Here is a 13,766-nt window from a genome sequence, read left to right on the forward strand (position 1 = left end):
GCTGCCCAGAGAGGCTGTGGATGCCCCGTCCATCCCTGGAGGTGTTCAAGGCCAGGTTGGATGGGGCCCTGGGCAGCCTGGGCTGCTATGAAATGTGGAGGTTGTTGGCCCTGCCTGTGAGAGGGGAGTTGGAGCTTCATGATCCTTGAGGTCCCTTCCAACCCTGGCAATTCTATGATTCTATGATTCAGCATCTGCTGGCATTATTCCCTCCTGAACTTTTCTGCGCTTCTCACCAAACAGTTCTGTTGGCTTCTGGTCGCAATTTCCCTTTTCTCACCTCTCTGCCAGCTGTGCTTTATCATCTCACCTTATGATCAACCAGGCTGTCATCAAACTGGCAAGGCAATAAGGAGTACGGAATGGGATCCATTTCTCTGCATCTGATGTGCAGGATGGGTAATTTGAGAGCTCGATGTGACTTTCTGTAAGGCTTACTCACCACAATAAAGCGATGCAAGGAACTTGAAGTTCTCACATCCAGAGTTCAAAGACAGCACTTAAACCCAGATCCTTCACATGTGTGTTGCAGAGATGACGATTCCCGTGTCTATAGCAACTTTTTTTTTTTACCAAAATGACTTATTACAAAAGCTGTGATTTCCTAAGACAGTTATTTCGAATGATCATGAAAGTTATCCTGCCCAGTGCCTTTTGTGCATTAACTGTTTTGGGTTTTCCTTTGAGTAAGCTGAGGGAGCTTTGCGAGACCTATTTTATCACATTTTGAACGTTCTTCACTTTCTCCCCTATATTCTTCTCTTCCAAATTATCGCTGTGTTAGCTTCTCTTTTTTCCCCCATGTGTGGCAACTTACTTGTGTACTTCTAGTCCCTTGATACACCTTTGGGGCACTGACAAATTACCATAGTGGTTGCAGGACCATACAGACCTGCTTGAGCTGAAAGTCCTATTTCAGTCAGTCAGCCTGGAAATCAACGTGTGCCATATTCTTGTCGTACCGATGTAGTTTGTTAATCAGAAAGTTTTGTGCTACCAAGTCACATGCCTTGGGGAAGCCAATTATATCATATCAAAGCTATTATCTTCATCAACTAAACCTGTAGTCTCACGAGAAGGTGATAACAAGATAGTTTCACAGGACCTATTTTCTATTAAGCCATGTTGATTGGCATTAATTATATCGTCCCCCTTTAACGATTTATTAATTGTGTTCAGGGTTGGACATTCCATTTTTATTTTTATTTTTTTTCCCCTAGAATCAGTGTCAAGTTGACAGGGCTGTAATTACCTGATGCTCTTACTTTTATCTTTCTTTGAAATATTGGCACAATCGTAGCTTTCTTCAAGTACTCTGAGACATTGTCAGCGATCCAAACTTACTGAGAAGTCCACCTTAGTAGTTCAGTGAGTTTGCAGGCCAAACTTTGGTATTCCTTGCATTCATGTTACTTACACTCGTTGACTTAAAACTGTTAATGGAAATAAGCAATGCTGGGGTTATTTTTGTTCTAAATATTTAGAAAACAAGTCAGTTTTTTTCTAGTCACAGACACCTCCTGCATTCTTTTATGTAGTGTGCTGTTAACAGCTTCCAGGCAACTAATCATTTCTATGAACATCATCTTCCCTTTTTGGGTTTCTTTTTGAAGGATTTAATACGGTGATGAGTAACCATGAATTTTTATTGTAGCTGCTTTGTTTCTCACTCTGATTTGAGAGAAAGAGATATTTTAACAAGGGCAGCATTCCATAAAATATTGCCATGCTTTTTTAGGATTAAAAAAAAAAAAAAATCACAAATTTTAGCTAAATGTAGATATATTTCTTTTTAAAGAGTCATAACTTCCAATTCAAGCCTTTAAAATTCACATTTCCAAATATTTCTCTATGATTGTTAAGCCTGGAAACTCACTTAAAAATTGTTTTAAAATCGAGCTGAGAGTTGAATATATTACAGAGCCATTTTTAATCGACTTAATTAGAAAAAATATTAAGCACTTCGTAACCAGCAGTAAAATAATAACCCTAGTGATAACACAAATAATAGTTCATAATTATAAAAACGCCCCAGTTGAAAGGGTTGTCATTATGATTAGGAAAAGGTAATTGTGAATACCTTCCTAACATCAGCATTAAGTTCCCTAAATATTTTCATTGAGTCTTTCTTGGGTCATCTTTGTAGCTGATAACTTCATCACTGGGGGCAGGGTTGACCTGAGGACCGGGGAAGGTATGTTCAGGGTGAGTATTTCAAATCGCATCTTGCTGGGAGGAAAACAATCACCCTGGGTGCAAAAATAGACACAAATGTCTGCGTGACTCTTTTGCAGCTCTAGCTGGATGTTTGTTTAACCTAGTGCATCGATGGTAAGAGTCCTTGTCTCGTGTTTTCCCTTCTGAAACTACTATTTGTCAATGGGAGATACGGGACTTTAAACAAGAAAGTCAAAGATAAGTTGCATGGATGATGGACACTTGTATGTTTGAATTCCCACTCTGTCCCCTGATCAGAAACAAGCTCACTAGGATGAGATGTGCTGGATGGAGACCGTGCAAGTCCTGTGCTGTTGGTCTTTTATCCTTCTAAAACTGCACAGTCACTTTAAATGCCCACAAATATCAGACAGTGCTGGGGAACAATGAATTTATTTATTGATTTCAGATAATTTAAAAACACCCTTTAAAAGGAATGTTTCTTTAGGATACGAAATCAGCTATCTTTTCCAAACTAGTAATTTTTAAATATTAAAAGAAGATGACAGGCCAGCTAAATTTGTACAGATATGTATACATTTTTTAGTTCTACATCTGCTGCAGTTTTCTGTTGCATAATTGATTTAATCTCTAATTTTAAAGGAATGCTGAACTCTTTTACTGGACTCCGCATACATTTCTCCAGGGCAAAAACTGTCCTACTTTTTCCTCCCTAGTATCTGTTTAATGTTGGGCCATTTTCTTCTGAAACTGTAAACTACCCTTGGTGAAATAAATGAAGTCACAGTTGGAATACAGTTTACTGTACAGACTTATCACAAGATAAGAGCAACATCACACACACCAAAACTTCTTGTTTTTTTTTTTTCCCCCTCCTCTAATAAAATCTTTCAGTTGGTTTGAAAGGCTGTTCTTAGCCATCCTGGCTGCAGAATGGGAACAGTTATCTCGGAATTGGTGAAATTTTAAATGAACAGAAAGGGAAAGATGAGTGGGGGAAAGAAATGTTCAGTGATCAGAGAGATGAATGAAAACCTCCTGTCTTCACACACTCATTGCTTGACCTTGGGCAAACCCGTCTGGGACTCTAAATTTAGATTCAGTTCTCCATTCCCTTTTAATTTAAGCACTTAACTGAAATGTCTGAGTTTGGAGCAGCCTCTCCAGGCTGCCTACAAAGTCAATAGAGAGGCTGCCACTTCCAAGGGGCAATTCAGGCCATATAGGATGTGTGTGAGTCACCCGATGGAGGAACTTTTCTTTCTCTCTTGACTCCAAGGAGAGCCTTGGGCATGCACTCTCCTAAGTTAAGCGATGTGGACAAAATGTTCCCACAGACACGACTGGCATTCCCCATGTTCAACTTAGCAGGGAGCAAGGTGCTTGGAAACCATTTCCATGAGACAAGGGAGAGCACCATTTCAGCATCACAAAACCATTGATACCTCTGTGGTGGGTCGTTGCTGTTTTCTCTTTTTTTCAGGTTCTTTTCAACATCCTCTAGAAAGGGATTCAAAGCTACTGATCCTTCTTCGGGCATCTGAAGGGATTTACTGTGATCATCTGGAGGAAATAAATGTCCACCCAGGGAGTATTGGTATGAGACATGAGTATAACTCTTTATAGCATACCAGTCTTAGGCAATTGCCAAGTCTGATATTGTTGAGACTATTACTGTGCCACACAGAAGAAACAAACATCTTACAAATGTACATCCTTACTTTGGAGGTAAAGCATTTACTGAGCATGGTGGTCGCGGGTTGACAGTCTGGTCTCTTCCAACCTTAATGATTCTATGATTCTGTTACATAGTATGTCATGAAAAAGTTGTCCAAGTGGGACATTAACCCAAACTCTAAAATGGAGGCCAGCAAACCCTTTCTTGGCTTTATGTGCAACAGTCGTTTTAAAAGTTAATTATTTATTTCTGCTTTACTCTCTGTTTCAAGTTATATGCTGTTCATACACTTCTCGTAAAATATAGGAAAATGCTTTAATATACAGCGAGGTTTCAATATATTTAGTTACTCAGTATTTACCTAACTTTTGCTTTCTATTTTTTTTCAGGGGTGTATGGGAAGATGCAAATGTATAGCTCTTATCCTGGGAAGTCTTGGACACATCTTGGAGCTAGTGTTGCCCCTGGCAATGAAAGGTGATCTTTTGCTCAAATATGGCTCCAAACGAAGTGAAAATTCCCTTTTCTATGGCTTATACTAAGATTTCTCTTTTCCTTTGTGATAGACACTGTTTAAACTATGTCTAGGTAGAAGAACAGTTATGTGTGGCTCCTTGCAAGAAAATTATACAATTTTTAGATTCAATTCTAAAGAGGAACAAAGCTAAGATTTTTTCTTCCCTCTGTCCTTCCTTCCTTGCTTTTCTTTGTTCTTCCATCCTTCTCTCTGTCTTTCCCTTCCTCCTTCTCTCCCTCTGTTTTTCCTTTCTTTTTGGTTGAAATCCTTAATGGCTGATATCTTGGTGATTAGGATGTTCATTTTGACTTGAGACTTACATATGTATTTCACCTCTGAATTAAACAAAACTGAGTAAGTATTGTCTGCAAGTAAGCATCATTTATGTGAATCATAATTTCTCCTATCTGAGAAATCTTTTTTGTATAAGTAGTGAATTAGATCAGAGAATATAAGGTTGCTTGTAAAACCCAAGGAGTAAGGTATTTGAGATATGGCCCTTTCAGGGTATGTATTTTTCACTTTTCTGGTATAGTTTTGATTTCCATCTTCTCTCTCCCATTGCTGCACCTCCATAACTTATTATAGCTGGTGCAGCAGACATAACTACATGGGCCTATTTCAGTAGGAAGCCTTTGTCGAAACCACATCTTAAGGCAGATTAAGTGGAGCTACCACAGCTGCTTGTTAGATGAAGATGTCTGCTGCCTGAAGTTCAAGCTTTTGACCTAAGCCAGGGAATGTGTTTGCATAAGGATCTCCCCTATAAATGCCTTGACCACTCACTGTTAGCTATGTAGCATGGCCAAGCACCTATCTCTCTGGAGTTCTTATTCCTGACTTTCTTACATGAAATTTTCATCACCTTTTTCAGTAAGTCTTCCAAATGCTTAACTTTAACCATATAGGCAAAGGAAAATATCTAACAGTTAGACCTCATAAAAACTCACTGGAAGAGATCCCATCTAGGTAATGGTGAAATATCAGCATTTAGGAAGGAATTATTTGTAAACTCATTGTGAAGATTGACGGTGGAGGCACACAAACCTCAAGAATAGAATATGTTTGTTCCTAGCTCTCACAGACTTGAATTGGATTGTATGACTGGGACTGGACTTAAGATTCACAGAAACTGTCAAAAATCTCAAATGTATGCCACAATTCTTGTTACTCTGTTTTGTTTTGCTACCTCCTTGCCAGTGCAATTATCCTTGAACAGTATGTGGCTCTCCATTGCACCAGCATTTCCTGCCATTTCAGAAGCTGTCCTCCACAAATGACAGGTGCTGAGAGTTGAATATACTCAACTTGAGCTCGTTCATCTTTGAAATAGGCCCTGAGAATGGACAGTAAAAACTTTGCCACATGCCTTGCTAGGACTTTCATTTCTCTATACTTCTATCACATTTGACTGCAGGATGAGATATTCTCTAAATTCTTTCCATGGGCTGTTAAATCAGCAAGTAGCTGAGCATAGCTTATCGCCCGGCCAGCATTAATTACCCTGTAGTAGCACCCATAGGTATTTATCAAATATATTTAATTACAGATTGTTATCAATTCTGATTTCACTAAATGCTTTTATTTTCTCTATTAAAAAACAGGAGGTTCGTATATAATTTTGAATGCAATGGGAGGTCTTCAATTCAAGATTAAAAGAAAATGTAGGTGTTTGTGTGAAATGTTTGAAAAGCTATCTAAATTCCTATCTGAATCAGTGTAGTTCAGAAACACAGAATGACAGAATCACCAAGGTTGGAAAAGACCTTCAAGGTCATCCAGTCCAACCATCCAACCATCTACATACTGGTGTCCATAGGGCTATTCAAATGCCAAGGGCTGGATTCAGATACCTAAACATAGTTTCTGGACCTATCTGAGGCACATTTATAGTCACTAGTGATTCCTTTGAGACTCTTCCATGGCTTCCATCTTTGTTTTCAGTAATACTCCATGAGCAAGCCATATCATGACTGTAATCCTATTTATTAGATATCTTGGGACATCTCAAATAGCAGTAGGTATTCTTGCTTAGGCAGTGAGATGCTTCTCTATGTTTCCAACACAGGGAGTACAGAGAGAGCTGGATTGGCTTTCATTTGTTACTGACTGTACTGATTAAGTCTTAAGCAACAATGATCTGACACATCCTTGATAAGAAACATAGTTGTGCCCTACAACTGTACATTGAAACTGGATACCTTGGTTATCAGTAGCAGGAATCAGGCAGTTCAGGATTAATTTAATCCCTCTATTTCACGACATTCGTTTTTGGATGCAGAAGGATTTTTTTTAGTGCATACCCTGCAGATTCTTGCCATTTTCTTTAGGAAATCTTTGAGCATAACTCACAATGATATTGGTTTCATATCTTGACATTACAGGATTTTGTTGGAGGATGAAGTGGACTGGAGGCCTGAGGGAGATATTGTGATCAGCTCTTCCTCCTATGAAGCCCACCAAGCTGAACTAGTTACACTTAAAGAAGTCAGTGGTCATAGTATAACACTCCATGAACGCCTTCTCCATAGGCATATTGGTAGGAAACATATCTTTCTCTTTCAAAGTTTCCTTCTGAAGCATAGACCTTCTGTTTCAGGTCTCAGCAACATCAATTCTACTTTACTGATGTATCTTTCTCTGCCTTTTTCAGCTGCTTTGATAGTGTAAAATTGATGGTCCAAACTGTACTGAGTAGCTCATTCTAGAAGGAATATCTGCAAAGAGTCAAAAAGGGAACTGATGGAAGAATTAAGAGCTACGTAATTACTGGGATTCACTTAAAGAAAAGTAGATATCTCCATGAGCAGTGTCTCAAAGCAGATAAATACATACTGCTCACTTAAAGCAGGTGTATAAAATAGATAATGAATTGCACTTAAGAATTGCTTGTTTCTCTACACTGTACATAAAACCAGGCTGGATAACTGAGTCAAGTCTGGAGATGCCAAGAGTCACCAGAGATGAATTCCAGGCTAGATACCTACGTTGGCTCTCTCAGAATTCTCATTAAACACCACTTTTTTTTTTAGAAGATACCTGCAACCAGATCTCTGTAGGTAATTGCTATTTAATGCTGTCGTTGGTCTAATTCTAATAGCAATTCACGCTGTATTTCTGTACTGAAGAACATCTCTTGCGTGTAGAGCTTAAAAAAATCAGTGTGAATCTGCTCATTGATTTGGCATCTCTGTACCGCAGGGAAAAGATTTAGCACCTTTTTCTAAAAACAAAGTATGTTGGTAAAATATATATGCATGGTGAATATTTGATGGGCAGGTGGCCTTTCAGTTTTAGTGTTGATGTGTGTAGATTGTGCTGGAGGAAAAACCCACCTGAATGTCAGTGCAGATTCTACAGAGATGCTGTGCACAATCCGCTAGGCTGGATGTCCCCTGAAGCACTGGTATATAGGTATGATAGACACTTAGCACATTTTGTCTCCTGAAACTCCCCAGGGCATCCCCATGACATAGAAGATGGCAGGCGCATCCCTTTGTCTGCAGAAGTTGGACTCCTAACACGGAATATACAGATCAAGTCTGATGTGCCTTGCACTGGGAAGATACTGGTGGGACATTTTACGGATTCCAGTGGGAGAGAGTTTGAAGGTAGTAGAGATTCACCTACTCTCATTGACCAGGCCAATTTTGCCCAAGAAAGAACTGTATAGCACAAGATATATCCATTTGCATGTGCTTTGCAATTCTAAGCAAACTGTGACTGTGAGATATGTATGAAATATGAGCACAAATATTTCATAATAATCTTGGAATATATTTAGATGGTGTGGTTCTGTCGTTGGTTGTTTTTTACTGTAAGTGTTTAACTGTTTTTGAACAAATACTCTTTATTGGCAATACAATGGCAAAGGTTGCCTACTGTTATATGCCTGAGTGATGTTTGAATGGCCTCAGGTAGTTCTGGAAGCTTCTGTTTCATTGCAGTTATCTCATTACAGGTGTCCTTCAACTCTTAAATACTGAATTTTTGAACTTTGGGCCTCCTCAACTTTCTGCTATTGAATTCAGGAATGTAACTCAGCAGTCCTCAGTGGTGTCATCCACCATTCATGGTAGCTGTGGAGTTGGCATTAAAGCAGTCATGAGCAATGGGATCTGGTTGCATGATAATATAGTGTTCAACACCGTCGGACCTGGCATCGATTTGGAAGGGAAAAACCATTCTCTCATCAGGAACCTTGTTATTCTAAGCAGACAGCCAGAGAGTTTATTAAACTGGGTTGCTGGCATCAAGGTGAACCTTGTCATTGGTGTCTCCCTCTATGGCAATGTTGTGGCAGGATCTGAGAGGATTGGATTTCATATTAAAGGCCAAGAGTGTTTGCTGGATGTTGATTATTGCAGTGAAAATGTGGCCCATTCAAATCTCCACGGTATTCATCTGTACAGGGGAGACGGATTTCAGACCTGCACTAGAATAACAGGTTTTCTATCTTACAAGAATTATGACTATGGTATGATGTTCCACCTGGGAAGCAGCGTCATTATAGACAATGTGGTGCTGGTGGACAACACTGTGGGTCTCCTGCCAGTAATACACTGTCTGTATGCCAAGCAATGCTACACGGGGAAAAGACACATTGAACTTAGAAACTCTACCATTGTTGCAACAAGCTCAACTTTTGACTGCATCAGAGACAGGATCAAGCCTCAAGCAGCTGACCTGACTTCCAGGGATCGACCACCACACTACCTTCAAAGAGGCCGTGCTGGGATTTTATGGCCTAAATTTACCACTGTGACCAGCCAGAGGCCAGATAACCCATGGCACAAAATTGTCCTTTGTCCAAAAGTGCTAGGACTCATGAAGCTGAAAGGTTGGTCTTCTACTTCTATTGACGAGACTACTCTGTCCCTGTCTTGACTAATTATAGTTTTCCAAGGCTGAAACTTTGGCCTTCCATACCTACAAATGGTCATGGTAGGGAAATCCTTCTGAATGTGTCTTCAGGTTGATACAGTTAAAAACATATCACTTGGTAATTTTCACTTCCTGTATCAGCTATATGCAATTATTTGCTAATTTATGTATTTTACTTCAAACACACTTCTCCTTCTATGCTATTTATTTCCACCTGATGCATGTCTATGATCTGCAGTCATCTCTAACTAAATAGAGGTGTCAAGTTTGAGGAGTAGCGAATCTTGTCTAGGAATTGCAATAGAACATCATGACTATAGCTGCACAGAAACATGGCTTGGCTTTTATTGTCATAAAGAATTATAATTTTTAAAGAGTGCAAAAGTAGGATATCTATCACTTGTCTTTGGCTCTAGTTAAATTTCTTGCTTCCAGAATAATATTTGTGTAATAAAACCTGGATGGCTGGATGCCATCATGGGATCTAAATACCTCACAGTTTTCATGTGTTTATTCCTCACTGCTACCTACTTTTGCAAAAAAAATGCATTATGCTCTTTTTACTGAAGAGCATGGGAGGGAGAGAATGGCAAATAGACTTCCCAGGGTCTCAGAGAAAATGTGTGGCATAGAATGGATTTTGTAGCTACACAGTATTTCAGTTCCAGAGCCAATCATGTGTCACCAGACACCAACCATTTTATATTAACATTTGGTAAGTGGAGAAACCATCCATGGCAGCTTGTCTATAAGCTGCTTCTGATTCCAATACAATCAATTAATCATTCTTCCCCATGTTTCTTTTTCACTTAATCTTTGGTTTCATTTCCCATGAGCATGACCTTGGTTTATGTTAACCTCAGGTATAACTGCAGCTATGGGATATTCTAAAGCCAACTGAAGGTCTATGATAATGCAAGTAGTCTGATTTAAAAAATAATTTTCACTACAATTTCACATAGAACAGTTCATAGAGCAAAGCTCTTTTCTCCGTAGTTCTTGCACTTTCTGACTACTTTTTCTTGCTTGGTCTTTTTCTTTAATCCCTGGCAGATGTCACATTTACTGGTTTTACAAAGAGCTGCCACAGTGAAGACAGGGATGTCTGCATCATGTCAGATACTGACCATTTAGGCATCATGCCTCTTATCACGGCAGAGAGATCGAGGATGTTACATGTCAATGAAAAGGATAAGTTCTACTTTCATGCAGCAAGGTAACATGCTTCATTTCCAGGCATCTTCTCTTGTTTCTGAAAAAAATAAAAAAAATAAAAAATAAAATCACCTACAGTTCTAAGGCTACCCTCACCTCTGTATCAGCTGTCTTTTCTGTGTTATCTTGATAAGAATTTAAGCAGTTGATTTGGACTGGAATTTTAGGTGCAGAGCAGTCTCATCCTTTGTCCGTCTCTGCTCCTTTACTGTTCCTGTCTGGCAAAAACTCAAATCTCCCCCGAAAAAAGAAAGAAAAAAACCTCAACAAAACAACAGTTTAGGGCAATATTTGAAGATCTGAGGTTCAGTTTGTATCAAGGTGCATCTCCAGACCAGTCCTCTTGGATTTCTTCTGTTACTGACATTTGTATAGCAAAACAAGGTTCATAAATCCTGTTTCTTAAAGCTCTGTCCTGAACATCTCTGAATTCTCAGAGCCTCAGGCTTCAGCAAATGTCAGGACCTTCAGCAAAAATCCCTGAGATAGGGGATGTCCTTTTGGCTGGGGAAGCAGAGCTTGATTTTTGCCTGCGAGATCACATCAGAAATGTTGATCAGTACCAGGCAGGCTGTGAGATGTCAAATGATTGCCAGAACTGCTTCTGCCCAGGGAGAATATCAGCTGTGTGTGGAGAAACACGGAGCAGAGAGGGAGAGAGCTTCATCTGTAACCTTAAGTCACTGATGGTTGCAGCAATTCAAACATACCATGTCCAATGGAAGCCACATGCCAAATTATTTATTACAACCGGTGAACACAATATAGAGGCTATGTCAGGAAAGCCTTGAAGTAGCAAAAATAATCCAGCACGGATTCCACTTGCCAGTCAAAAATAATTGGAGGTGTCCCACACTGCTATGTTTAGAGCCCCTCCAGCCTTCTGCCAGAATTTTTATTCTATTCTATATTTTTGCTTTGTGCTTTGGGCGTTAGTTTGCGTGTAGATTTCTGAGACCTGTCCAGCCTGTCAGCTCCCATTATGTTTCACTCTTGTATCCATCCCACAATATTATGCTACTAGTGAGCTGCTGAATACGCAGTCCACTGCAAGAGCTGGTGATTTTCTAACATGATGAATGCATGTGGATTACAGAATGTTTTCTTAGTGGCATGGTAAACCTCTGAGGGAGATTACATCTCTCAGTGCTCCTCATGCATTATCTGCATGCATTTATTTGATCTACCTTTGCAGCTGCTGAGCTTGATCCAGGCTGTGTCTGCATTGTTCAGCTTCAGCATCCTGAAGGGATATCTTGATGGATATCTCCTGTCAAAGGGAAGGTGAGCATTGCCTTAGAGCAAGAGAGGAAATAGAAACATCAGGGAATATGGCAAAAGCATGGAGCACTTTGCTTGTCCCTCCCATAGACCCAGCCAGCTGAAATGCTGGATCTTCTGAGAGATGCTGAAGAATTGAACTAGCTGTCAGGATCAGAAGAGCTATCTTTGTTCTCCACTTCTTTCAAGTCGTGTGGATTGAAGGGGCTGGCCCATGTGATTGTTTTTTCTTTCTATGGATCATTATGTGTACCTGTTGGCTGCACTCATAATGTCAATAAGTGTGTGTTTTTCCAACTCAAGAAATTCTCTTTGTTCTCCAAGACTTAAAAAACACCCATATGACAATCTGAAGATATTTCCACGGACTTTGCTGGAGTACAACTACTTGTGTATCATTACAGTTTTTGTAAGAGGTGCAATATGGCCAATTGTCTAGCTCCTTTAGACTGTGTTAAACAGTAGTCAAAACACATTTAAAAACATTTGAGATCCTCAATATGTGGTTCAGCTCACTAAACTTTAGGGTGCCAAATATTAGGCATACAATCTAAATATATACACTCAACTTACTATGTATTCATTAGAGACCCTTGTCTAGAAGATGATTCAATCTAACTTAGATACATATCTCAGGTGAGGTGAGTTCCTCTCCAAAAAAACTGTTCTTCCTCTGTCTTTAATAATATGCAAAGAAATTTATGTTTTTTTGTTTGTTTGTTTGTTTGTTTAATCTAAACTTACAATTTCCTCCTGAGAATGTACGGATGGTACAATGTTAATAAAACTGCGATTTTCTGAGATACGTTATTTTTCATTTTATTTCTTTTCCAGGGAATACAAGTTCACCTAATAAATAACAAAACATTATATGTATATATAGGTGCAGGTGTGTTTGTTGCCAGTATAAATAAATTGCAGACATCAGTTCTTACTCTCTGCCTCATAATAACCCACCTCTTCTGCCTGCCAGTGTACAGACCTCTGAAGACACCACATTCCCTGAAAAGAGCTGTGAAGGCTCAAGAAAGGTCCTTATCAAGGATTTGGATGGCAATCTCCTGGACCTAGAACCACCTGTTTCTGTTATCCCAAAGTCAGAATTTGAATGGACACGGTTCTACCTGCAATCTGGTAAGTGCCTGTGCTGTCTGGAGTAGCTGCAAAGTCATGCGTGCATTTGAACCTGTGAAACGTGTGTGTCCCCCAGGCTTCACTGAGACCTACAACTGAGGTCTGTGTGCTCGTGGTCCCAGAATGCGTGATGCATTTTTGGGATGGAAATAGTGAATGACATTGGGTGAGTCTGGGAGATCTCATCGTGCAGTTCTGTGCCCGTCTGTGCTTCTCTGCCTTCTTGCAGAATCCTACCACCTGGTCATGTTTATCCTCTGTAAAGTTTAATTTAAATTAAATGAAAGAACATACCTGCCCTTTGCAAAGTCCTCTGAATGTGTTGAGTAAGACTTGCAGTATAACTGCCATGGGAGTGCAAAATAATGACAATAATTGGCACAGCAAGGATTTCCATCCATGCCCCACTGAGGAGATAATCAAGCTGATAACCCAGTCCGGAAGTTTTAAGACTCTCTCTTATTTAAAATGGCCCATTCTGCTCTGTAACCACTCTCTGAAAGTTCACACAGCAAGGCTCCCTTCTCATCCTGATTAAAACTCTGCTTTGTGATTCCAAATAAACTCTTTAATTACAATTAGTATTTCCTGCGCCTGCTGCTGACGGCGGCCATTTTGCTGAGCAGGCGCATCATTTGTGACTCCGGCGGTATGGGAGCCTGATGGAAGGGACTGTAATTAATCCCTTTTCCCATCCTACTCTAAAACTGATTAAATACGAGAAGAACTTTAAACAAAATGTCTAATGTGTACCCAGGAAAGGCTTTTCCTCTAAGGATCCCACTCTAACTGGCTGCTTAGGGGGCTGATTAATATGTTGTCTAGATACAAACACACCAATTTTTCTTTACCTTTTCTCCCTGATTACTATTCACACAC

The 13,766-nt window shown here is 39.7% G+C and overlaps 1 protein-coding gene across 4 annotated transcripts in view; it reads left to right on the forward strand.

Moving 5' to 3' along the window:
* The window catches only part of PKHD1 (PKHD1 ciliary IPT domain containing fibrocystin/polyductin), a 288,369-nt gene that overhangs the window by 199,726 nt on the left and 74,877 nt on the right, over positions 1-13,766 (forward strand). For all 4 annotated transcript variants that reach the window (XM_085218344.1, XM_085218343.1, XM_085218345.1 and 1 more), the window contains 7 exons: positions 3,662-3,775; positions 4,246-4,333; positions 6,758-6,912; positions 7,832-7,984; positions 8,335-9,213; positions 10,311-10,473; positions 12,727-12,887. In XM_085218344.1, the coding sequence (XP_085074470.1) occupies positions 3,662-3,775; positions 4,246-4,333; positions 6,758-6,912; positions 7,832-7,984; positions 8,335-9,213; positions 10,311-10,473; positions 12,727-12,887 (1,713 nt within the window). The remainder of the gene's footprint in view (positions 1-3,661; positions 3,776-4,245; positions 4,334-6,757; positions 6,913-7,831; positions 7,985-8,334; positions 9,214-10,310; positions 10,474-12,726; positions 12,888-13,766) is intronic.

Source organism: Meleagris gallopavo, chromosome 2 (genome assembly GCF_905368555.1).
Source record: "Meleagris gallopavo chromosome 2, MGAL_WU_HG_1.1, whole genome shotgun sequence".
NCBI classification, from domain to species: domain Eukaryota; kingdom Metazoa; phylum Chordata; class Aves; order Galliformes; family Phasianidae; genus Meleagris; species Meleagris gallopavo.